The sequence below is a fragment of the Anarhichas minor genome, unplaced genomic scaffold, assembly GCF_050575085.1.
Source record: "Anarhichas minor isolate MPS153535 unplaced genomic scaffold, ASM5057508v1 ptg000050l, whole genome shotgun sequence".
Lineage (NCBI taxonomy): Eukaryota > Metazoa > Chordata > Actinopteri > Perciformes > Anarhichadidae > Anarhichas > Anarhichas minor.
This window is the reverse complement of record NW_027466496.1, coordinates 14,253-40,287: the sequence shown is the minus strand read 5'-3', so window position 1 is coordinate 40,287 and position 26,035 is coordinate 14,253. Positions and strand designations below refer to the sequence as shown.

The 26,035-nt window shown below is 43.9% G+C and overlaps 1 protein-coding gene across 3 annotated transcripts in view; it reads left to right on the top strand.

The window, feature by feature from the left end:
• Positions 1–26,035, top strand: part of LOC142971894 (outer dynein arm-docking complex subunit 2-like) — a 40,463-nt gene that overhangs the window by 5,451 nt on the left and 8,977 nt on the right. Inside the window, exons 7-18 of one of the 3 annotated variants that reach the window (XM_076112624.1) lie at positions 2,001–2,218; positions 2,792–2,941; positions 3,131–3,280; positions 4,564–4,729; positions 11,017–11,163; positions 11,542–11,751; positions 12,788–13,021; positions 13,346–13,456; positions 14,020–14,174; positions 19,987–20,167; positions 20,282–20,343; positions 22,657–22,771. In XM_076112624.1, the coding sequence (XP_075968739.1) occupies positions 2,001–2,218; positions 2,792–2,941; positions 3,131–3,280; positions 4,564–4,729; positions 11,017–11,163; positions 11,542–11,751; positions 12,788–13,021; positions 13,346–13,456; positions 14,020–14,174; positions 19,987–20,167; positions 20,282–20,343; positions 22,657–22,771 (1,899 nt within the window). Of the gene's footprint in view, positions 1–2,000; positions 2,248–2,354; positions 2,389–2,791; positions 2,942–3,130; positions 3,281–4,563; positions 4,730–11,016; positions 11,164–11,541; positions 11,752–12,787; positions 13,022–13,345; positions 13,457–14,019; positions 14,175–19,986; positions 20,168–20,281; positions 20,344–22,656; positions 22,772–26,035 lie in introns of all 3 variants that reach the window. The other 2 variants (XM_076112625.1, XM_076112626.1) reach the window with 2 other exon arrangements.

The window sequence follows — 26,035 nt, the reverse complement described above, 5'->3', positions numbered from 1 at the left end:
GACCCTTAACCTATTGAGTGTCTAGCTTATGGGAATAGTGACTGAGTGAACAAGGAGTGATTGTGAAGCTTCACGAAGATTATACTGTGCAGCATACACAGTGGAATAGCGCCTCCATTGTATCTGTGAAGTTGTCATTGGTCCGTGGTACAGTAAGCTGGGATGGGGCTAGTGAAGCCTTTAATAAACCAATGAGTAGTGCCAGGCTGAAGCGTGTAAAAAAACACACTGAGGCTTTTATGTTTTACGAGCCCTACTGTGTGAAGAGTGATGCCTCGAGTCTGAACCATCAAAAAAAAATGACGGACAGCCGCAGTAAAAATCGCTGCGAACCAGTTTGTGGGGGCACAAATCATTGTCGAGATCTTTTTCTTCTGGATTCTTCAAACTCCTTTGATATGTGGCTCGCTGTGTCCCGTAAACGTTGTTTCACTCTCCCTGCCTCCACTCGAGCTAATCACCCTCACATGATGGGGGTCAACGGGGGGGAAAACGCAGCGCTTTGAAACTCGTTTGATTGATTGCTGACGACAGCAATCAGACGGCGCAAACGTGCATCCCGCGTCCGAGATATTAAGTAATTGCGGTCGCTCTCGTGGACATGATCCATTCCAGTTTTAATTCCAGGGAGAGCGACAGCGGGCGGTGTCCGTCAGAAACACAACCTCGCATGACTCCGGCTCAGTTCCCTGATTGCAAAGCGTGGAAGGCGATAGCCAAAGATAACAACACCTAATCTCCAAACGTATCTGCTCGACTCCAAAGTGAGGAAGCAGGTCTTTTTTTTTTTTTTGAACAGTTCTATTAGATTAGACAGCCTCAATCAAACGAGCCAAAAGGAGCCGAGGCCTGCAACACGGGGAGGAAGCAGACTCGCCCTCTCTGTTCGGTGTTGTGGATTTGTTTTGACATGGCGGCGTGATTGGGAATTGGACATGCGGCGTATTTGCATGCACAAGACGCTCACTGAAGAGCGAAAAAAAGAGATTTGTTTTTGTTATTCACATCCTGAAATTAATATAGACCGCCTCACTGTCAGTCAGCAGAGGCCGCTTGAATCTCGCCACTGACAGATGTTTTGTGGCCGGTGGCTTCACATTTGCTGCCCGGCTGATTTTCCATCAGTGCGAATCAAGTAATTAGATCTAGTCGAGCCACAAGCACATGTAAATAGTTGGAGTTTATGTTTTAGGAGTCAAATGAAGAAATAAGAAAAGTGCCAGGGATTGAATATCACCTGCTATTAAAATGTTTTTTTGAGTTTACAAATGTAGGCGTCCAAGCATTTCTGTCCAGGCCTGGAGTGTTTTCAGAAGCAGAGAGGCGCCTGTATTAGGACTTTTTACCGTGGCATGTCAAGGAATGTTCCCCTCTGTGTGAGCGCATGGAGTCCCATACAGTAGAATTAAAGAAGGTCGCTTTGGCTAATAAAGTCAGACTGTGGCTCTGCGGTGAGTTGACTTGTATGTTTCCAATGGCAGGTCACTTTGTGTTTTATGAAAAACAAGTCTTCGGGCATGCTTGGCGATACGAGCCATATAAATACTTAACTCCTAATTCTTTTTCCCTGCCCTTTAAAAACGGTTGAGCCCCCTAATAACAAATCACAAGCTATTTCTGCTGAGCAGGTGTCTGTGATTAAAAATTCTCCCGCCTGCAAACCATTCATATGTGTCTTGTTGGCATTCGTATGTAGGTTGTAAAGTTTGGTACAAAGACCTTCAAGACGTCAGAATAAAATCAAATCAGAAGTGAATAACCGTGACACAAAGGCACTGCTTTGTCTGTGCCAAGCTGCCAGGTTTTAGGTGGAAAATACATTCAGAATGAGTATTTACTTTTAATAAGCATCATTCAGAGAAATGCACAACCGGGGCACAAACGTTTATTTTTACAAACAATCATGTATTGTACATCTCACAGCTAGACTTTCGGTGCAAATTGAAAGAGGTCCCCCCCCTCTCATTCTCCGGTCGTTGTCTTTTTCCACTTACCAACAGGATTTTGCAGTTCAAGAACTTCCATCAACGCAAAAGATCCAGCATGTGGAACCGGTTGATGCGGAGGAACAGGGCCAACCCCAGAGGTCTTACGAGCAACAGGAAAAGAATGTGCACGAGAAGGCGAGGCAACAGCATGCGCCGAACAAGGCGGGCGGCGGGAAGAAATATGAACTATGTCCGTGGTGGAAGAATCTGAGTCTCGTGTCTCTGTGCGGGTATGTGATGATTCCTCCCGTTAAGATGTGCCCTGAAATATCTTCAGGCTACCGCGTACCGGGGGGGGGGCCCTCTTGTTGAGGAGATGAGCCTCAAACGACGGCGATGCCAAAGCCTCCGTCACATGTGCTCGCCGTGTCTGCCAGCAGTCGCACATTACACTGAGACCGTTATATGGTTTTTCATATTTTAAGGGCAAGTGAAAGTGTTCCTGATTACACAATGATTACGTTAATGGATACGTTCACAGGGTGGAAACCCTTTCTGCCCTATTACAGACAGAAATGTTGGGAAAAAGTCTTAGAAACAATCCCCAAAAAGATCTGTCACATATGGTCTTTGATTGATAAATAGATCTAGCGAGGGCTGAGCTGTTGCAGCTGCACCTTGTGATAACTATACCCATTTGAGGAGAAACTGGCTCACGATAAAAGTATCTCAATTGCTTTAAAAAAAAAAAAAAAATGCCGCTGAACCCTTGTCACGAATTGTTAAATAATGATTATGTTAGAAAAATAACCATTTTCAACATAGAAGCAGGCGTAATGACTCGTTATTTCACATCAATATAGTGAAGCAGAGGAAAAGAAAGCGAGTAAGAGCTCCGGAGAGGAGAAGTCTGGTGAAATACAGAAGAGAAAGCTGGGAGCGACAGCCAAGGGCAAGATGAAAGCAGACTTCTCTGTGTCCTCCTTACCTGGACGCCAGTCCTCCCACAAAATGTAAGTGTCCCAAAGCAGTCTATCACAATCTGTAAGGAATACTTTCCTCTTGTTGAGGAGATGAGCCTCAAACGACGGCGATGCCAAAGCCTCCGTCACATGTGCTTGTTAAATAATGATTATGTTAGAAAAATAACCATTTTCAACATAGAAGCAGGCGTAATGACTCGTTATTTCACATCATTATAGTGAAGCAGAGGAAAAGAAAGCGAGTAAGAGCTCCGGAGAGGAGAAGTCTGGTGAAATACAGAAGAGAAAGCTGGGAGCGAGAGCCAAGGGCAAGATGAAAGCAGACTTCTCTGTGTCCTCCTTACCTGGACGCCAGTCCTCCCACAAAATGTAAGTGTCCCAAAGCAGTCTATCACAATCTGTAAGGAATACTTTCCTCTTGTTGAGGAGATGAGCCTCAAACGACGGCGATGCCAAAGCCTCCGTCACATGTGCTTGTTAAATAATGATTATGTTAGAAAAATAACCATTTTCAACATAGAAGCAGGCGTAATGACTCGTTATTTCACATCATTATAGTGAAGCAGAGGAAAAGAAAGCGAGTAAGAGCTCCGGAGAGGAGAAGTCTGGTGAAATACAGAAGAGAAAGCTGGGAGCGAGAGCCAAGGGCAAGATGAAAGCAGACTTCTCTGTGTCCTCCTTACCTGGACGCCAGTCCTCCCACAAAATGTAAGTGTCCCAAAGCAGTCTATCACAATCTGTAAGGAATACTTTCTACAGGGGGGGGGGGATACAAGATTTAGGAACTGATAGGAAGTGTCATTTTACAAGTTTTGTTGTTGAAAGTGTAACCTGCATTCACACTAACCATTGTACTGATGAAGAACCCGTGTAAAGGTCTTTTCTTCCTCTGGCTCTTGGCAGCGACACCTCCTCAGCTGTCTCCACACTTGCGTCTGCCAATGCATACAGGCTCCTAGCATCATAAATCCACTCATAGCCGCTGTTCACCGATAGCATTCTTTGGTGCTCACCGGTTAGCCTACACGCAGTAAAGACCCCCGGGGCTCATTCACTCAGTCACAGTGAATGTGAATTGCACACCACCCGGGACAGAGCGTAGGCCTCGTTCGGTGTCCGGTGTTTCTCATGTTTCTCCCTCGTACCGGGCTGGCTCCTTCTGATACTACGCTCCCCTGGAAATGCTATTTGTGCGTACATGGGAACTGTCTCTCAGCGGCCCCATCTGAATATGTATATACCAAATTTCATTGCTCCACAGCTCCCGACCTTCAGCATACTGTTATCCAAGTGGCCCGAGCAGCTCGGAAAAGCCATCTGCACTTCTGTTTGCATCAATGGCCCTCTGTATGTGATGACGGCTCCAGTCCTCCCATGACATTATTACGATCTTTATTTTCCTGCTGCTTAGATTGTGAGGAAGTTCAAACTTGACACTTGAATCTCAAAATCGTTAATGGGTCTCGTTGTGTGGGATGACCATGCTGTTTTTCCCATTAAAAACACCGGAAAAGGGATTTAACAATATCATACTCCCTCCTTTTGTCCGGTTATGTATTGTCTTACTCATTACACTATCCCACACTTTTGTGGATCGTTATCTGCGGTCGAAAGTGTACTATTATCTGCTCTTTTTATGTATTGTTTTGCAGTAAGACCCCAGCAGCATCCGTGCCAGTGGACGCTTTCAGCGAGAGTTCAGCTGAGAGTGAGGAGGAGGAGGAGGAGGAGGAGGAGCAGCCAGAGCGCCGTGCAGAGAGTAACACAGACCTGACTCCTGAATACTGGCAGATCGAGGAACTGGTCAAGTACCTCAAGGTAGGGGAACGTTACCTGGCACACCACTGTTTCCTTCCTCTTGATGAATTGCAACCCCAAAATAGTGATTCGTACAGAGAGCCGTACAGATGCGGGCTACGGCAGGCCACAGCTGACAGGAAGCAGTAACGTCCATGCTCTTTTCCAGTCGTCTGTTCAACAGTTTTGATGCTGTCCCGAGTCAGTATTCAAATTTCAAAAACCTCTTCAGAGCTGCAATGCAGGAAAACTTTGAACAGCTGGTATCATTTTCCAATCAAACCTCAGTCATATCTAGGTGCCACTCAGTAAAAAAAAAAAGAGGATGTCAGATCAGATAAAGTACATATATTCTATTAAGCGGCGCTTCGTAGGGAGATGCTTATTGAAGTGGTTGGCTCTGCTCGTGGATTCCTGTTTTTTTTGACACAGGCCTGTTTGGTTGCAAATGTGAGCCAAGGCGCAGGGGAAAGAGCTGTCTGACGGCACCGGAGCAGCTGTACGCACTGTTTGCCCACACCGCAGAAGCATGGAAATGAAGCACGCCTGTGATAGGTCTGACAGGGCATATGGTGAATATTAATGTGTCAAAACATGGAAGGAAAAGAAAAGAGGATCAAGCAAATTTAGGAAAACGCCACTGACCCAGACTGGCTGGGAACACCTCCGATCACTTGACTTCGAGATCGTCCGTCCTTACTCACTCAGTGAGACTATTATCTATTTATCTGGACAGTGTCGTTCAGACCGATTTTATTAAAACAGACTGCGTTTACTTTATTTTGACAGGAATCTGCTTTTTCGCACGTTGCAAAGCTGTCCCCTTCTATTTAACGGCGAAAAATACCTTAAATGCTGCTTCAAATTGAATTGCTTGATGTTATTTCAGCATGTAATAGTAGTCCGCACTGCATATCTTCACACAGTACGAGATTTCTTGATATCACCAGCAGATTTGTGTTCTGTGGCTCAAATAGGATCGTTCAGAGTAAATCTTACACCGCTGTAAAGTTTAAGATCTCCAGATAGATATTTATAGCTTAGCAAAATAGAATATAATGGGAGGAAATTCCCACTCTGAAAGCATGCAGCTACTGCTTTCCAGAGAGGGAAAATAGAAGATGTAAATGATATGAAAGAGGCAAATTCAGATTTAAAAAAAAAAAACCTCACTGGTTTGTATATTTTGTGCTTTTCAGCAGGATTGTGGTGTGAGCTTTAGGCTTGTGTGTGTGTGTGTGTGTGTGTGTGTGTGTGTGTTCCTGCTTCAATGATATGCAGCCCTGCAGTAACCAACATGTCCCAGCGTTCTATCTGTCTGGAAACCACACAGCAGAGTTATTTATGGGGTTTGTCCAGTAGTCATTTTATAATATCATTACCATCAGACTCTGAAACTTACCATGAGCCAAGTTAAATATCTGTTTTATTTTAGGAGGAGATCTCCCCCCCCCCCCCCCCCCCCCCCCCTTCCCCTTTCCCCTCGCTCTATAGACAGCCGTCTTTACTCTAGGAAGTCGAACACTTTCATAAAGCGACACACGGATGTTCTGTTTTGTGTTTTAATGATATTTATGGAGGAATGTTTGCCTAGGGTTCCGATGTGTTTGTTTTTGTACTCGTATGACTGGAGATCTGTGCTTGTAAAACGGTTTACATGGTCGCACGCAAAAATTCCAGCATGCAGATTTGAGTCTGTGTCTAGGAAAGCATGCGTTTACATGTGTGTGTCTGTAACACACCGACATAACATAATTCATCCTCCTAATCCCAGTCTGTAATGCGTCAGTGCCACAGTACAAGCAAACATTTGGTCATACTTTTATATTTGAAGCTATATACATTTTAAAGGCCGTGTTCTGTAAATATAGATATATACGTACGGCATGCAGGCCTTCAATAAACCAGACTGGAAACAAGTTACAGGACAGCTTTGCTAAAAGAGAATAAAGAGCTGTTTTACTGCTCAGGACTGAATCACTTCAAGCGGTAAGCTGAGCAACCAAGCCACAAAATGTTATTTGAGTATTTTGTGTCATTTCAAATAAAAGGAAAAGTTCTCCAGCTGCTATCAGTTAGGTCGGCCTGTGGCTTTCTCAACAGAAAACAATTTTCATATTCTCGCAGATGTAAATATTGTGTCTGATACACAATATGTTACTACTTACCTGATGAAACATTCCAATACCGAGTGTTCATAGTTTGATTTATTTTCTTTTTACTGAGCGGATGACTTTTTAATCCTCTTTTTCTTGAACAGTCACAATGAAATAATTCAGCAGACTGCTTTTTAAAGCGTGTCCCTGTGAGCGGAGCCTTTCTCCATTGCTTTAAGTTTGTGTTTCTATTGCTGTACATTTACCTCAAATGTAAAAGTGCTGCAGCTAAACAAGCTGAGCTGGGCCCTTGACACACATGGTATTGAGTTCAACCCTCATTAAGGTTGCTCCCCCTCTGCTGGGCAGTCACAGTACTACTGCCCTGCCCCCCCCCCCCCCCCCCCCCCCCCCCCCTCATGAGAACCGTTCTGCTAATTGCGACACTAAAACTAATCCTGTCTCCAGTGTGCAAGAGCCAGTACTGGCTCACTTCCTCAACAGAAGTGAATTTCTAAGCTAATTATGTAGTTTTTTTTGATACTTGTTTTAACAACTACAGCACTCAATTAAAACATTAGATTTTTAGTGCCTGTGATGCATTTACAACATGTCTAATCTGGAGAATAATTGCATCATTGCGTTCTCATGAGTTAAGCCACTTTTCAATCCAAGGACCCGACTAGACGTTTGCTCAGCGCGCACTGCACGCATTTTATGACAGAAAGGCCTATTAAGTGATCAAGTTTTATGTTATAGGAGATCCTATGTCAAATATGAAGCTAGGAGCAACCAGTAATCATTCATTATATCCCTACAGTACCTTTTACCATTATAGAGCAGGAGATTGGGTTTGTTCTCGTCATTAGTAGCCTTCCCTCTAAGTCTGCTGCAGACTGCAGAGACGTATGAAACCTCATGCATCCTCTCTGGCTCGACCTCTGCCAAGACGCCACTACTTCCCTCTTACACTAAGCTCTGGCAGTGGCCCGAGTCCACCTGTCACCAGTCCAGCATTGCAGACATGCGCTCTTATATATCTGAGCACTTATACTCAATATGCACGTTTAGCCCCGCTGGCATGTAGTCCGAGCCAAAACACACACTCACGTATAAAATATAGACCAAAAAAAAAAAAAAAACCCTGTACTCAGAAAAAAGGGCCTGAGGTCACCCGGGTACCATTGACAGCCCTTTTAACCCCATCCCTGCTCCCACGTGCTTAGTGCTGTGATTTATAGGCCTGGAGTGGCTCATGCAGGGCAGCTTGTGTCTGCAGCTCCAGAGGAACCAGACAAGAATAAGACCTCCATTCAGTAGTGGGAAATGCATCGGCTATTTAGTAGGTCAGGCCGAGACACCTGCAGTAAAGGAAGAGACAAAATGCGTAAAGCATCTTTAAGTGGCTGATGTTGAGTTCACCTCTTGAATGGAATTTGATCCCTCACGCTGCTTCAATTCTTCTAAATCCATTTTTTTATTGTGTCATTCCATCAGACAACTATCTTTGATCATTACTAGATGAGCTGCCATTAAACTTGTGAGTAATGAGTATTATCGTCATAAATAGCATGCTGCAAATTCCATAGCGGTGTTCCTATGAATTGTCTTAATGGGATGTGTTATTGTAGAGGTGACTGTAGTAGCATAAGTATTGCTATTTAGGGATATATTTTGCAATACACCCTGTCATTAGCTATTCATTTTCTGTCACTTCTTCTACTTTAGTATTTTGCATTTATCCACACGTTCAGACTTTCTTATCTCAATAACTATTGGATAGATTTCCATGACATTTTGTGCAGACATTCATAGTCCCCAGAGTAGATTTAGGTGACCCCCTAACTTTTCCTCTTGCACCACTATGAGGCTGTGGTTCAAAGTGAAATATCTTGACAACTATCGATGCAGTCTTCAAAATTTGATACGAATATTCAAGGTCCTCAGAGGATAAATTCTAATGACTTTGGTGATATTCTGACTTTTCGTCTAGTGCCACTAGCAAGTCAACTTTTTCACTTTTTTATGGAAATAGCTTGTCATTCATGATTTCCTGAGGATGAGCCCTTAAGACTTTGGTGATCCACTGTCTTTTACTTTAGAATCACCATATGAGGTTGGTGTTTTTGGCTCAGAGTGAAATGTCTCGACAACTCTTGGATAATTTGCTCTAAAATTTGTTACAAATGTGGACAGTTGTGTAACCCTCAGCTGATATGCTCAGTGCTGATTAGCAAATGTTAGCATGCCAACAGGTTAAGCTAAAGCTGCGTTCCAAATCGCATACTTTTTCTTTTTACTTTTAGTTCAAAAGTTGCATGCAGTATGCATTCAATTGCGACACACTACTTTTTCATAACATAGTAACTTGAACTTTGACCCCCTTGCTCATCTGCGTAAAGGATTGTGGGTCAGAATAGCCAGAAAAACCTACCAAAACATTCATCAACATAGTGGTTGAATTGGTTCCACTTTGAGCATCTGTCTGCCCCATCATGCTCAGAGAGTGAAAGATCTTTCACCATAAAAGATTGTCAGATGTTGTCAATGTTTTAAAGAATGTCGACAATACTTCAAGACCAAAGCCAACAAAAATGAAAGCACATGATCTGTTTTCTGTTCTCCCAGCTATCACTCCGAAACATAGCTTCTTTTTTTTTTTTTTCTCGGTTGTTTTTACAAGGTATGAACCTCGCCTGCCGAGTCCTTTGAAGAGTGAGAATGGAGGAGACAAAGGAAGCCGTAGATCCACTGCTGTTAATAGGCAAATGGTTCACATTTAGGCTATAGCGCCGTGATATGGAGAACACATGTGGCCGTTATCCTGCTGTTGTCGGAGCGCTGCTTTGCCAGTGAGATATGATCAAACACCACTTCAGACATAGGTCTACACTGATGATCTGGCCCCTCCAACAGCTGCATGAAACAGATTACTGCCCCAGCCTTCTACATAGTGACGGGCTATTTTCTACTCATATGGGTAGCTGATAGCAGGACGTGTTACATTCTTATGTTCGCTTGAAATAATCCACTTAGGGCGGTCCTGACGGCTCAAATTGTTTGCAAAAGTGTGCAGCTAATAAAGGCTTCTGAAGCTGGGAACGGTAGAGGCGGCCTTGAATCCACTGGATGAGTACTCTAACTGTGGCACATTCAAACCACTGCAGGGAAGGGATAATATTTGATTGTTTACTTGCCAGGAGATTTTGGACTGGACATTTCAGTGTCGCATATCAAAGCCATGTAGCAGGCCTAGAGTTACAGCAGCTAACTGTTGCTTTTGCGTGTCACGAGCTTCTGTTTTATCTGACTACCGATTTATTATTTTTCCCCATCCCATCTCATGATCAAAACCATTGGATGTCAGCAAAGTTTGTTATGCATGATACAGACTAAATATGGTGATATAAAAACACCATTGCTGCCTGCCTGGAAGGTATTTGAACCATCTCAAAGCACCAACCCGAAGACTGGTATTTTAAGTGCCGTAATGCTGTCAACATCCATCCACAGCTGGGACATTATGTGGATTTATGACTTGTGAGGGGAATCTGAAAAAGGACAACATGTATTTGGACACTAAATTTAGGAGAAAACACTAAGATAAAGTCCGATTCAGGATTTGCCCACACATGCAATTTAAAATCTTTGGGTTTATCTTTTTTTAGTGAACATAGTGTGGCAGTAAAACAAAAAAAATCTGTTTTCTGCTTCAGGGACTTGACTTTAAATCAACGATCAGATTCCCCCCCCGCCCTCAAAAAACTTGTTGACTTAGTAGTGTTGTAGCTACTGTTTCTAATTGCTGGGGTGCAGGTCTAACATGATATGTGTGTATATAACTACTGTCAAAAGATAATCTGCTTTTTTAAATGCTAATTCATCCTTAGTTACAGGGTTCTAGCGCTAATAGTGTTCGTTTTCATCTTCGGGGCAATGTCTTGGCGCTGTTGTCTGTTAGCAAGTTGTTTCTTTCCATCAGTGTTTACTGACACAAAGCCAAACACTTACCAGGATGTGGTATAGACAAAAAGGCCCCAGCAGGAGTGGTATTACGGGGGGGAAACAACAGAGGGAGAGGGAGGGTGGGGGAGTGGGGGAGGCTTGTATCCTCCTCCCTTTTCCAAATGCTTACTGTTTAATGTTGTCCTCCTCTCTTCCCATTTGTCTCCCTTTTTCATTCATTCATGTTTCATTCATGTTTGGCAAAAGGTAGGCGACCAGACGGCCACTGTGCTCACTCTGTGCGCCATGATGGACTTTAATTTGATGCAGGAGACGTGCCAACTGGCCATCCGGGACGTAGGTGGCCTTGAAGTCCTCATTAACTTGCTGGATACAGATGAAGTCAAATGCAAAGTAAGTAGCTGTGCCAAAGCTGGACCTGGATGGCCTGCGGGCATGAACAGAGGCGTGTGTGTTTTAGTTACAGAAACGCTAGTGCTGTGTCGAGAGGATGCCTTTAAAGACACAGGGTAGCAATTATTCTCCAGCGCGCCAAATGACTTGTGGGCGCTTTTTAAACCTGCTTTTATTGTGGCTTTTCGCCCTGTCTATTTTTAGTAGTAATGTGGGTGAATGTTTGGCTACTAGATATCGCTGTATGTACCCTTCGCACAGATGGAGGCCTCATGTTGGCATAGACACAACAGTTTCTTCTCCATAAATCATTTTTTCAAATATCTTACTGAGTGTTAAAGTTTATTGTGTGTGTGTGTGTGTGTGTTTTTTTTTTAGATTGGATCTTTGAAAATCCTGAGGAAGATAAGTCACAACGTGCAAATCCGTCGAACCATTGTCGACATGGGAGGCCTGCAGAGAATTGTGAAGATCCTGGACTCGCCAGTCAAGGACCTCAGGGCCTTAGCTGCTGAGACCATTGCTAACGTGGCCAGGTTCCGCAGAGCAAGGAGAACCGTCAGGCGCTATGACGGTATCAAAAAACTGGTGAGCATAAGCAAAGGCCATCATAAACTAAGGTTATTCTATAAAAATGTACTCAAAAGTCTCTGTAATCCTAAAATGAAGAGCTGCAGGAGAGAAAACTGCAGACCAGAACCTGATCTTTCTGTATTGATGTTATAAAAACGTTGTGTCCTACGATTGCAGATTTTCCGTTACAACACTTCTGAAAACTTTTTGTGCTAAACCACAAACACGTTGGAACCTTTGGGAAAACAGGATGCTGCCTTATTTCGATTTGATCCACATATTACCATTGCTTATTTATTCAAAGTGTAAAACACATATCCAGATTGCTGAACTACATTTTTGGTGCACAGCAATTTAAATTCATTCCCTTTTCACACTGTACGCAACTTTCCAGATAGTGGCCCATCCGTCCTTTTTCACCCGGTCTTTGAACAGAGCAGAGTGGGTGCCGTGGTAAAACAGATAGAATGTCCCCTACATCCTCTGACCTGCATCCATGTTTGTTGACAGAGAGATCTGTGATTAAAGCCTCCATGCCTTGTATATTTTCCTCGGCCCCAAATCGGATGTTCTCATGTGCAAGTCACTCACGGAGGCAGATTAATTTCACGCTATGAGACCACCTTTGAACTGCACTGTGTGTAATAGCTTTGCCTGCTCTGTCTCACTGGCCAGGAACTATGGATTAGAACCCTGAATGATGGCCATAAACCGTCACACTGGGCTTTTCAGGCTTAACATCAACATCTATCCTGACAGTTTTCCATTCCTAGCATCCCTGGCTGTTTCATCCTCGCAGACTCAGTGGTAATAGAATTTTAATTACACCCTTAATCACGGCCAACAACTTGCGATTCTCATCTGGAGCCCTCCATTATTACTCCAATCGACTTTTCAGAGTCCTTGAATTGATGTCAAGTTCACTGAGTTTGTGTAACTGCTTGTATGGAAGAGTATTTTTTTTGCTAAAACATGTGCGGTCTGTCTGCTTGTTTGCACATGTTTTTATCCACCCATCCACATGTTAGTCTTTGTCTCTCTCTCTTCTCAGGTAAAGCTGCTGGACTGTGTCCCCAACTTAGCCAGCCTGACTGCAAACCAGGAGAAGGACGTGGAAGTGGCTCGCTTTGGGGTTCTGGCGCTGTGGAGCTGCAGCAAGAGCACCAAGAACAAGGAGGCCATCCGTAAGGCCGGGGGCGTCTTTCTGCTGGGACGCCTGCTCAAGTCCCGACATGAGGACATGCTTATTCCTGTGGTGGGCACCCTGCAGGAGTGTGCCTCTGAGGTGAGAGGGGGCACATACTCTATGTTGTTGAATGTGGAACAAGTTGTCAAGTCTGATACAAGACAGCCTTATCCTTAAAACTATCATAAAGCCATTGCAGCAGGGTGAGCAGAATCCCAACAATGGTGCATATAAAAGAGATGTAATATGTTTATTATTAAAGATAATATATAAAATTATGAAATATTTAAGGGTGGGAGAAGTATGATACTTGCCATATGAAACCAATTAGGAGAACATTGGAATCATAAAAAACAGCACCGGTACATATGTGACATGAGATTAGTCCATGTTGTTCATGTGGTCTGCTAATTGTCACTATAGGAAAGCTTCAGGGTTGCCATTCAGACTGAGGGCATGATCAAGGACTTGGTCCAAAACCTAAGGAGTGACAACGATGAGTTACAAATGCATTGTGCCAGCGCAATCTTCAAGGTAATTGTTTTCCACACTTCTGTGCTTGTAGACAATTTTTTCATCGACCTAAAGTCTATAACAGAAATTAGAGAAAATTACGGAAACCCCCGAAAAATGAATGTGTGTGTGATCCATTTTCTGGTGATCCTTGTGAAAAGGTTTTGTCTGGACAATCTTTCTAAGTTTCTTAAAAGACATTTCATCTCTGTGAAACAGGCGATAAAGAAAGCAGTCGCGATGATCATTTTTCTAATGATAATAATCAGAGACTGCTTTTAGTGCCTTTTAGAACACGGGGTAGTGTTGCACTTCAGCCTCTATTTCCTGTTTCACGGAGAAAAAAAATAAAAAAAGGAATGATTATCCTGTCAAAACCGTTTTTTCCCGTTCTTAAGTCTTAAACACAGGAGGGAAAGCAATTTAGATTACACTTAGAAAATGGATCACCAGAAATGTTGTTCTCTCACTTTCCATTGAAGGGCTTCCGTAGAAAAGGAGAAAGGAGAAAGGAAAATCATCTTTCATACACTATGTCTCTAGATGACTTAATGTAGATCCTGACCCTCTCTTTTGCCTTGCAGTGTGCAGAGGACAAACTAACTCGTGACCTGGTGCGCAAGTACTCAGGTCTGCAGCCGCTGGTTTCGCTGTTGAGCAAGGCGGACAACAAGCAGCTCCTGGCCGCCGCCACCGGAGCCATCTGGAAGTGTTCCATCAGTATGGAGAACATGGCTAAGTATGCCGGGACTCAGGGTCTCAACTTATTACATCTTATTAACACATACACACACACACATATTAACGCCCACACTTAACATACCAGAGATACAGAAAACGTACTGTTGCCATATCTTTTGGGATGTGTTTGTAATTAGTTAATACAGATTAGTGTGCCCGAGATAAATCAATCATTATCCACAGGATCAACAGTCTAATGAGCCCCAGTGTAAAAGGGGGTTAATAGCAATGAGGCATTTTAGGCCAAGTCCTGTGCAAAGCTCTCGATCGTGACGGAACCATATCCCGCCAGATCCTCCATGTGTTGCAGGTAAGTCTCTGCCCGATTATCCATTGCCTTAGTGAACTGCAGGTGCGAGAGGCCAGCAGTAACAATGGATGGATGCGGGGGGAGTCGACATACATTTGCAGGAAATTGAGGGTCACAGAGATGAACATGTCCCTCAGGGTCCTGGAGAGATCCATTCACTGAGTGTCCAAAGTAGTCTGACAATTGACTTCCTCATGGACACCCAGGGCTGTATACGGGCTTCCCTGTAACCCCACCAGGTCCTCCAATCCTGATCTCGACCACATCATCAGGACATTGGGGTCCTTTGCCTCTGTGTTGCAGCCAAGGTGCAAAGTGCCTACGTCCTTCCCAAGAAACGTTTTCTAACCATAACGAAGTTTGGAAATGGGGATGGTACCAATCGAACTTGTGGAAAATATGTTTCCTGAGATGATGTGGTTAACAGCAGTCTTGCAGTATGTGAAAACAGAACACCAATAAAGGGTTCCGCCGACTTGCGTGCATTATGGTCGTTATGCCATCAGCACATATGTTACTTTTATGGGGGGGCTCTTATTCGTTCACGGCTGGCTGTGTCGCTTTTTCCACTCTCATTGTATGCTGCTGTCATATCTGCCTTTTCTTTACCATTGTTTCTGGTCAGAGTGATTACTTGCGTGAAATGTAAAGTTTTTGAACGGATTCTTTTTGCTTTGATCTTTTATGCGAGTCGAATTCAGTCTTTTCCCCCGTTAGCGAAGGCTCAAGTCAACGCGCTGATTTTATAGACTTCGGTGATGCGTTAGTCGGGGCCTGTTAGCATCGAACCAAACACAGGCATGTCGAAATAATCAGCCCTGAGATGGGGATTTTCTAATGTCAGAAGACGCAGGCTGACGGAGCCTTTAATCATTTGTCATGTAAAGCAGAGGTTTATTTAAGTGTCATTTGGCTTGGTTCATTCGGCAGTGACACCTCTGGAATGTCTTTTGACTTGTACTTTAGTGTCAGATGATTTTTAAGTCAGTCATTTTCCCTCTAAAATAAATAATGCCGGGGGACCGTGCCCTGGCAGCCCCATACATTTCCACTAGTGCTCCTTGAGAGAATGATTTAGGTGTATTTATTTTCTTATTTAGTGTGAGGCCAGGGGACATAATATATAACCCACATGCAGTAATTTAACACCTTGGTAACATGTGAATCAATTCAAAACCTATTCTCCCCGTTGTAGCCAAGAAACTGATAATACATTGTCTTTGAATCATTTTTGAGTACTTTCGCTGAGGTGAGATTATGTGAAAATGATTTTCTTCTGACTCACAAACGCCGCTTAGTTCAAAATGTGATGGAATCCTAAAAATACAAGAAGGAGCAGTAGCACTCAGGAGGATCTGTCTTCACTTCATATATCGTAACTGACAGAATGATATCCTACATTTAAAGTCTAAGTTAAGTCCTCCCAACTGGAACTGAGAGTCTGCTGCCACATCGAGTTAAGAGAGGATTCCTTTACAGGAGCAGAAGCATGACAATAACATTCCTTTAAGGCAAGATGGATCCGACCAGATCACTGTCTATTTAACTCACGTCATCAGAGAAAATCATGAGGGGAATTTAATTTATTTAAAGGTATAATATGTCACTTTTCAGCATTAGAATATCTAAAAAACCACAAGACCAGTTGTATGTATTTTATTGTGTACTCACATTATCCCGAATGTGTTCAACAATATTCAAACCCAGAGAAAGGTGTTATTTTAATAAAGGTAATGGTACGTTTCATTTGGCCTCCTGTCAATAGCGTCATATCCCCTTTGCACATGCGTGGTTGTCCTCCAGAAGCTGTCATTAATTGATTTTTAATTGAACATTTTGACCATTTATTTTTTCGATCTTGCTTGTTTTAAACTATACATTTTAACCGGATGAAGGATTTTAGTCATCAAACATCTGGATCTTAAGTTATCAGAGAAACAAGCTGAGCCGGGGCGACCTTTGTCCGTCAAACAGCATCTAAAAAATGCTGAATTTTAACGTGAAACTGTTTTATTCAGTGTTTTTATCAGGTTTTAATCACCTGCGCCGTTGTTTTGGAGAGAAGGAGGGCCCTGTGGATAATTTAGCTCCCGTTAAAAAGCTCCTAAACGATGAACACAGAGGGAATCCTGACCGGGAGACGCTGACAATGGCGGTGAAGACAACAACTCCCATGATCCCTCGCTACCCCAAAGACATATTGTGCGTTTACATTATTATCTTTAAATGATTAAAGCCAATGGCATGTCTTTTACTCTGAAGACGGTACACAAATCAAGCTTTGTAATATTTATTTAACATCAAATATTCTTAAAAAAACAACAGAATTGGCACAGATAGGGAACCCTATTGACTGCAGCTTGGCGTGGAGATAAAAGTGAACTACACTGTCATGATTAATGTGGCAGTTTAAAACACTTGCTGCCAGTACAGGCTCTCTGCCATATGTAATGACTTGTCACACTGTTGCTATGTAAAATACTTCTATTACTACTGATAATAATAATAACAGAAATAATTATGATGATGCCATTAGTCACATGTAAACCACATTTAGTGACACTTCATTTACAAACACTACAAAACAGTGTGTGTGTGTGTGTGTGTGTGTGTGTGTGTGTGTGTGTGTGTGTGTGTGTGTGTGTGTGTGTGTGTGTGTGTGTGTGTGTGTGTGTGTGTGTGTGTGTGTGTGTGTGTGTGTGTGTGTGTGTGTGTGTGTGTGTGTGTGTGTGTGTGAGAGTTATGTTTCATGTTTCATTTCGGTTTTTTTGGGACGATGTGGGCAGTCGAGTGTGAGTGAAGGTGGCCACCTCCTCCGGAGGAAACCGGCATGATGCACGGCGAATGTTTTTAATGCACACTTGAATGTGTAAGTGGATCTGTTTTTTTCGTACTCTCTCAGGCTTATTTAAATCACTTAGAATGTCGAGGTCAGGCAAAAGCTCGGGATGAAGTGACCGAGTCATTACTGTCAAAAAGGAAAGGCGGCTAATGGTAACAGGGTTTCGGGGGCCATGCGCTCATTTCAGAATCAATCATAAGCTGAGCGCTGCGCTGAAATGAAAATCATTTCGGAATATATTTTGCTACAGCGACAGCGAGAGGGAGAGGAGTGGAATTTTTTCTTTCTTTCATTAAGTACACAGTCAAATGAAACAGAGCTCGTGGCCCGTTGCAAACAACATCATTTTTTCTTTCATGTCGCTGATGATTTGCGTGGTCTGGACAGTATAGAGGTCCGGGGACCTCCACTCGAGACAAGTAGCAGCATGTGTTAACCATTTTCCTGATTAATGATGCATCAAAATGAGAGGTGATTGATGCCCCGAAATATAATTACATTTATAACTAAAGTGTGTTTGTTTAAAGACCACATAAGCGAGTGTTTTTTTTTATAGAATATAACAGAGAGGTCTTTACCTGCCAAGCTTATGTGTGCCATGAAAATGCCTTTGCAAAAGTCCTGCTTGGAAACCCTGAAACATTATTTTGAGCAGATTTATGGACACATTGATACGCTGTCCCTCGAGCCCGTATACCGAGGTGCTATGGTCACACAAAAATGCTGTAAAAGAGTGAGGGAAGAACTTCGCAATGGAAAGTCACGACTGCCAAGTCTCAAGCTGAATTTGCCATCGCAGTAATGTTTGGGGTGAAGATTGCGAGCTTCGCTTCCAATTCCTGACTACCCCACCATCTTACCTCTGCTCCAGACCTATGATGAGCCAGAATTACCCTTCCAAATGATACTTCTCCCTACCTCACAAAAGTTCTGTGCTCAGCCTAAGTTTCCTTTCAAATGAAATGGATCAATCTGTCCGTTCAATTTCAGGTTGAACGAGCAGCTATCTCTCTCTTCATTGTCATCGCTGGGTCTCTAAAATGTGTTACTTTCACTTGGGCCTTCCTCAAAGCCCTAGTTAGTACAAAAGGCAGCATTTTGGCTTTCTGCACTTAGTCGAGTGTGACTAGCATTGAAGAATGGGAGAAGGAAAAGGCAGACAATCAATCAACAAATCTGCTGCACAGAAGCCCCACTGTGGTTGCTTCGTCCTCCGACAGGCCTTAGCGAGCTGTGTGGAGCTCAGTGTTTGCAGTAGAAGCCGCTTCAGGCAGCCTTGTGTGATGTTACTCTTGCCATCACGTAATTACTCCGGCTGGGATTGGTTTTCACATAAAAAAATCCTCACGACTTACCGTTCATCTATCAAAAGTTTTGACTGCGATAACAAGATAATTCTACTGTAGTCAACTGCGGATGACACTTCGGTGATGGCATAGGAAACCCATTGTTTTCCTTTATGGTGAAACATCACTGAAGTTAACGTTGGCAGCTCCTCTTTTCATTAGCAGTGTTTTCACTCGCTAGAATAGGCTGTGTGTCGGTGGACACTCACCAAAAACCAAATGACCGTGGCCATCTACAATAGCTCACGGCCCGTGCTGCCAGCAACCGTAGCTGTGAATAAAAACAGTCGTAGACCTTAACTGTACATCAGAGGTTTGTTGAGGTTTTTTTGCAACCGCATTATATCCCTTTTAAATGTTTACTGTAGTTTACCACTCTATAGCACTGGCAAACAAGGAAAAATCACAATAAAAGAGGGAGGGAGAGTTTCCAAGCCGCAGCAAAGCTTTGGTTATGCAAAGTACGTACAGGGGACAACTGTGAGCAGCCGTGGGAAAAGTGCCGGTCACAGTGAGAGCTCTATGCCCATGTGGCTGAGGGCACTGAAGCTGCTACAGCTAATAGCATCTTTAGTCACACTGGTGGTGTGGCTCTAGGGATGGCTATATTGGCGGTCTGTTGGTCTGTCCACCACTTCGAGTCTAGACTGAAATAACTCAACAATTATTGGATGGATTGCCAGAGAAGTTTCACTGACATTCGTGGTCGCCAGAGGATGAATCTTAATGACTTTGATGATGCCCTGACTGTTCATCTGGCACCACGTTCAAAGTTTCACTAAATTTGAAACAGGCATTCATGGTGCCCAGTGGATATATCCGAACCTTTTCACATACGTAGCGTCACCATGACGTTGACATTTGTTGTGTTGAGTAGAATGTCCTCACAACTTGTTGGTTGGATTGACATGAAATTTGGTACATGCACTCATTTCCCCCCTCAGAATGAATTGTGTTAACCTTTAACCTTTTCTTTCGCTCCATCATGAGGTCAACTTTTCAATTTGTCACCAAACACCAGGAAAGACATCAGCCTCAGCTGTACTTTGTGTTGTGTTTGCTAATTAGCAAATGCTAGCACGCTAACACACTGAACTAAATTGGTGAACCTAATCACTATTATACCTGCTTGACAGCCGCATGTTAGCATTGTCACTGTTAGCATGCTGATGTTAGCATTTAGCTCAAAGCACCGCTGGGCCTGCAGCACAGCTGTAGACTCTTCTTTCTTGTTCCATCAGTTGATGTAAGAAATAAAACCAAACAACGTGAAGCGATTAGTCAATATCACGCCTGCACCTCTTCTCCACAGGTTTCAGGAGTACAAAGCCCTGGAGACCCTGGTTGGCCTCCTGACTGATCAGCCCGAAGAAGTTCTGGTAAATGTAGTCGGAGCCGTGGGAGAATTTGCCCAGATACCTGCCAACAAGGCCACCATCCGCAAGTGTGGAGGCATCAAGTCGCTAGTTAACCTGCTGATTGGAAGAAACCAGGCATGTTGATTTTTTTTCTCTTGCTGCATAAAGATTCATCTCATCTTCAACCCACACGTCTAATAGGGTTTATTGATCGAATGCATGTACTTTTTATTTGTGTCATTTTACCAGGCGCTGCTTGTGAATGTAACCAAGGCGGTGGGTGCCTGTGCTACTGATATGGACAACATGGCGTAAGTCTCCAACCAGCTAACGCGGCCTTTGACATTCAGAGTACAGTTTACACAAGGCAAACAGCCACATGTGAGGTGTCTCTTAAAACATCGTTAGTGGCTTGCGCACCGCCATTACTGAATCACCTCCAAAAACACATGTTCTTGTGTCATATGTTTTGATAAGGGAATGACACCAATTCCAGGATCTAAACACAGTATCATTAACCTGTCATGGGCTGATGCTTAAAGAAATCTATGTTCTTTTAAATTGTAATTATCCAGGTAATTTTCCCTTTCATCCTCGGCTTAATGACAGATTTTAAAAGCTTTGTTTATTGTACCTGCTGTGTTAAATATGGTTGTGGTGTAATTCCCAGTGCTTTACTATAGCTTTGTGGTCACTGTCAGGACTTGAGCTGGACAGACAGGCATACCTAACGCCCTACCCTGTCCAAGACTACATGGCTGGGAATAAAAAAACACAACACAGTGAACCACAGTCCAGAGCAGTCTTTGTTCTGTGTTCATTTAACCTCACCCTCGATATTGCAGAACATTGTGGAGCTTCCATCTGTGCCTCATTGCTTTTACAAGGCTGTTATGGACTACGAGATCCTTCTTAATTAGCACTGGACACAAACACAACTTAATGTCTGACTTTGCATTGTTACTTAGCTGTTAATGCTGCCGTGCGAGCCTATTACATTTGTTCAGAGGAAACACCCAAGGGGTTCAATAAAACAGCGAAGCATGTCAAAATAAAGCCACTGAACTTCACACAAGAGGCGAAGTGTTTCACGCCGGCTCGCCGCTTTCTCCGTGTTTTCTCACGTTATGTATATGACGGCCGGAGCGTGTCATTTTTCAGCCTTCACACTTGGCTGTAAACAGAAAGCTCTCATTTCAACGGCCGCTTGTGCGTTGTGTATGTTTTGTGGCGATGGCTTATTTTGAGACATGTATGTGTACAGTAGTTTGCTGAGCAATTAACATAACTCTGTTTCCGGCTCCAACCCTGTTTTTCCAGAACCCCAGTAATTAGATGGTATTTGGCGAGCCAACAAATATGATGATGATGTACACCACACAGTCAGCTACAACATTCTTGCCAGTTAACATGACTTCATTTTTTTCCTCTTATACCGCCTTCTGTTGATCAGCACAATCATTCCCTCGTCGTCATTCTGATGCAGGTCATCCATAACTACTGAAAGTCCCAAAAAAAGAGAAAGAAACGCTGATCGCTTTCAAGTTTTCCATGAAATACTCATGTGTTTGTTTTCATTCTTAACCAGTAGGCAGTGTGCGGTTAATGACATAGCGCTTCCCCCAAAGGATCCTGTGTAGCTACAAGAGTGAACACACGTTGTTTAATGCCTCCCGGGTTTGCGGCCTCCTCCTCTAATCCATCACTGTCAGCTGCAACTTCATTGCTAATCTGTTTCATACCTGCTTCATGGGAAGACGGAGCTGTTTTGGCGGATGATGTGACGCTTCACTTTTGTTTTCGGGACTGGATTTAGGAGGCCCTGTGGACTGGAATCTGATGTTATGATCCCTGTAGACTGATTTATGTGCGAAGGGAAGACAGATGGCGCAGGGGACGTCCCTGATGAGTATTCGCTCGTTGCCAGTCACGGAGATACTGTGATTAGGGAGTGTTTAAGTAATTATGACAGCATTCAATGTCGGCCTTGTTGGTGGAAGCACACATGGGGAACACGTTACATGTTATTTATACCAGACAACGGGTGCACTGTGGCGTAATTCTTTGGGTTCCCAGACCCTGACTGCACTTTTGACTACAGTCATGTATGCGACATGAAATAAAGTTCATGCCTAATTAAACTTCACTCAGGGCCCAATGAAATATAGAGCGACCTGTCTCTGGCTCTGTTTGATTTGGAAAGAGGTCCTCTTTTTGGCTCTGGTTGAAAAACAAGCCACCGACATAAAGTGTAAGTTTGTCTCACTTTCTATTTATACATCTGTGTATGAAGCACTATCCTCTGGCCCTGGCAATGCTGAGCATTTCCACGGAGAGTGATTCGAGTGAGCAGACAGTGGGTGAGTTTCAGGTCTGGAGAGGAACTGAGAAGGACTGAAGGCAAGTTGTGATGAAAAACAAATGCTGAAATCCATCGACGCTTTTTGTCTTGCCGCTGGACCAGACGGGAAACAAACATGATCAAATGAGTTCCTCTTAAATCGTTCAAGCAGATAATTATGCTTTATCTGAATGAAATCATAATGTAGTTCTGTTTATTCTTTCCTTGTTCATCCCTCCCTCTATTTTACCTCATACTACTTTCTGTCCCTCTCTCCCTACAGGATCATCGACGAGCTTGATGGAGTCCGTCTGGTGTGGTCCTTATTGAAAAACCCCAGTGCAGATGTTCAGGCCAGTGCTGCATGGGCCCTTTGTCCATGCATCAAGAATGCAAAGGTACATTTGTCTTCTGCCTCCGTCCTGTGTCCTGTGCGAGCGAAGCACACCAAAGGCACATAGAATGCCCCTAAATCAAAGAGGTCTGCGGGGTTCGTGTCGTTTCAGGATGAAGGGTTATCCCACTCGCAAAACAGAAGCCTGCTTATATCACCATGCTTGTCTCCTAAGCTCTCCCTCCAACCTGCTGCTGCTGGGAGGTTAGCAGGGGCAGGGCTGTGTCAGAGGGGGCTTACATGAACCCCGGGCTAATACGAAGCAGAGAAGCCGCCTTGGCACACTGACATTGGCCAATCGGGAAGCAGGGCAGGGAGAAAGACTTGAGTAATATCCTGTGCCGTGGCTTCTGATTTCCTCGCTGAAAAACTTCCCTCAACATGCTACTAGTTACAGAGACACAATCTACACACAGAGCACAGGGTACCAGATAGTTTCTGTGAACCCACTTCCCTAATGAAAACACTGCTCCAATGCTTTGCAGAGAAACGCACAACATGGTCATGAATACCACTTACAGAGTTTTGGAAATGCGTAGAATACAATTAAACGTTTGGAGGTCCATCAACAGGAAGCATTTTCTTTAAAGAAAACCTCACCACTGCCTGTTTGTAAGTCTTAGTGAGTACTATTTCATAATGTAAAATCATATAAGTCTTTTGTGTCTCCAGTGGGAGCTGGCCCACTCCTCATCTAAATTATCTAACACACCCAGACTAGAGATGTTCCGATACGGATTCGGATACCCGAACTTGTGTATCGTCAGTTACCAATTACCGATCGTACGGATCAGCTCTAACGTCATCCAAATCCACATGTACGCGTAAATCATCCACCCACCACCCCCCAGACTGAATTCTTTTCTCTGAATTAGAGACCTGCATGGACGTTTCACTCCCCCTCTACTAGTTCCTAGTAGTACTAGTACTAGTTCCTCTACTAGTTCCTAGTAGTTATGTATTGTATTGACGTATCACTGTTTTCTTTAATGATTTACCTAAATGTTTAGAGAGGCTGCTCTCAGTGATTGTAACGTTGCCAACTGCGCGCAGTTTTAGCACTGCAGCAAGATACATTTTACCTTCACCCAATGCTGAATAGAGCTTGAATGCATATTAATGTAGCCAAGCAGGACTGGGCTGCCCACCGACTGCTACGAGCTAATGTTAGCTAGCTCTCCTCCTGACGATTTCAACGCAGATTTGTTGTTGACGATGCAGCATTATCAGGGAAACAACAGGCTGCACGACAGTGTTTAACCACAGATGTGTAGTACTAATATGCATATGTGCATTACTGATTGGGCAGGATGTTCAGATCAGGTCGTGAGTGACGCGTGTTGTTGTTCCTGTGCAGCGTAAAGGAGCTGAATATGATAAAGTGATATCAGATCAGTGAATAGAATCGTGAACTCGCCGATATTGAAATCGAAACAACATTATCTCAGACTTTACTGTCAGTGGTCAGGTTGCATTGTGGGTAATGTAGGTGCCAGGATAAGTAGGAATAGGCTAGACGATATCTTGTTATAAGAGTGCAATGCTAAATCGGTGTAGTACTGTTTTAAAACATAAAAAACTCCTTTATGCCGTTGTCACAAGCCTTCAGCATCATCTTACTCAGCAGTGTTGTCAGTCAACTCTCATTCCAGTTCCACATTAACAGGTCTTTGATCCGCTGTGCGCTTGTATCATTTCCAACGACAAACGTAATGTTGTTCTATTAGATTATCGCTGTGATTAAGGTAAACAGCTTGTCAGTGGAACAATCTGGTTAAGTTTAAACAGACATATTGGGCCCAGACAGGTGTCTTTGGGGGTGAAGCTCTCTCTCTCTCTTTTTTTTTTTTTTTTCTGGCTGGAATTTCTCTGGCCCAGAAGTGTAGCGAAAATGATGCATGGCAACCATATGGAGCGAGAAGGGGGCGGGGGACGACTGCGGACCCTCCATTGAGCGCAAACAAAGTTTGACAATGTTTGTCTGGACGTCAGTGTGCCAATTTTGAGGGAAATTCATGAACATGCTTTTTGGGTGATTTTCCTGGGACAGGGGCAATGACAAGAGCTAAATAGTGCTCTCGGCCCGTGGAGTTGAGGAACCTGATACAGCTGCTTCGGCGCAGTCGTTATTTAGATAAAAACCCCATGTGGTTCGTGTTAGCAGTTCCATCGTGGATTTATGAGAGAGACGTGGTATCAATGCATCTGCTGGATGCTCCATACAGTGCTGCTGCTCTGTGCCCACAGGTCCACAACTTAAACTCATTTAGTACCATACAAGTACCGTACAGACTTAGTAGTGAATCATTCAATTATCTCTTTTCTCCAATCAGGGAAGTACAACCCTCCCAGTCGCACGTAATGGGGTGTATCATTAATTTGCCCGGACACGGAGTCGCATTTAGATGCTTGATTTATTTTTCCTTTTACATTATAGCCATGGACGTTATAGAAGTCTGATTGCTCCGGAGAAGGAGGTCAGGGTCAGTTCCCAACTTTGGCATGCCTCCTCTCAGCTTGAGATCACGCACAGCAGATAATGTGTTTTCTATTTCATTTCATCCCGGGTAAAGAGGAGGGGAGAGGGAGAGGATAGCGAGGAAGGCCTTTCCGTGTGCAGCCTCATAATGTTGCGGTTTTCAGATCTGGGGGCCCGTCCAGGCCATGAAAGAGATTCTGGCTAGTCTATCGCAGCTGGTGGCTTGAGAGAGCTTCCTCTGTCGCAGGGACTCCCGGGCCAGCCGACATCAGTATTCCTGAGGAAGGGCTTCCTGTGTGTCAGGGGGGTCAGCTCCTGGCCCCGGCACCCCCCCCCCCCTTTGACAAATTTCCTGTTCTATTTTCAAAGCGCTGAACATTACAGACTTGGGTCACCTTGATGTGTTCTCCCGTGGCTGGCGATGCGTTGGAGTCGTGACTTTAAAACAGTGGCCTGATGTGCCAAGCCGGCGTCTCCGCCGGCTCTTCCGCTGTGGTTCCCCCAGCGCTCCCTGCGAGCTCGTTGGTTTGGTGGGCATCGCCCCGCAAGTGGCTGAGAGGCCTGTGGTGCCAGCTGGTGCCATGAACTCAAACCATGAAGCCTCGAGTCTACACTGTGTTTCAGTCCGAGGCAAACATTTTAAACGTCACCCCTAAGCTCTAAATTCTATGTTGCCGACTTCATTATGACAAGTTAGGCTGACAGGAGGAGAGAGGTTGACAGAGATGTCAAACTTATTGCTTTGTCCGCCCCAGATCCACAACACAGCTCTGGTGTAGGAGACAGTGT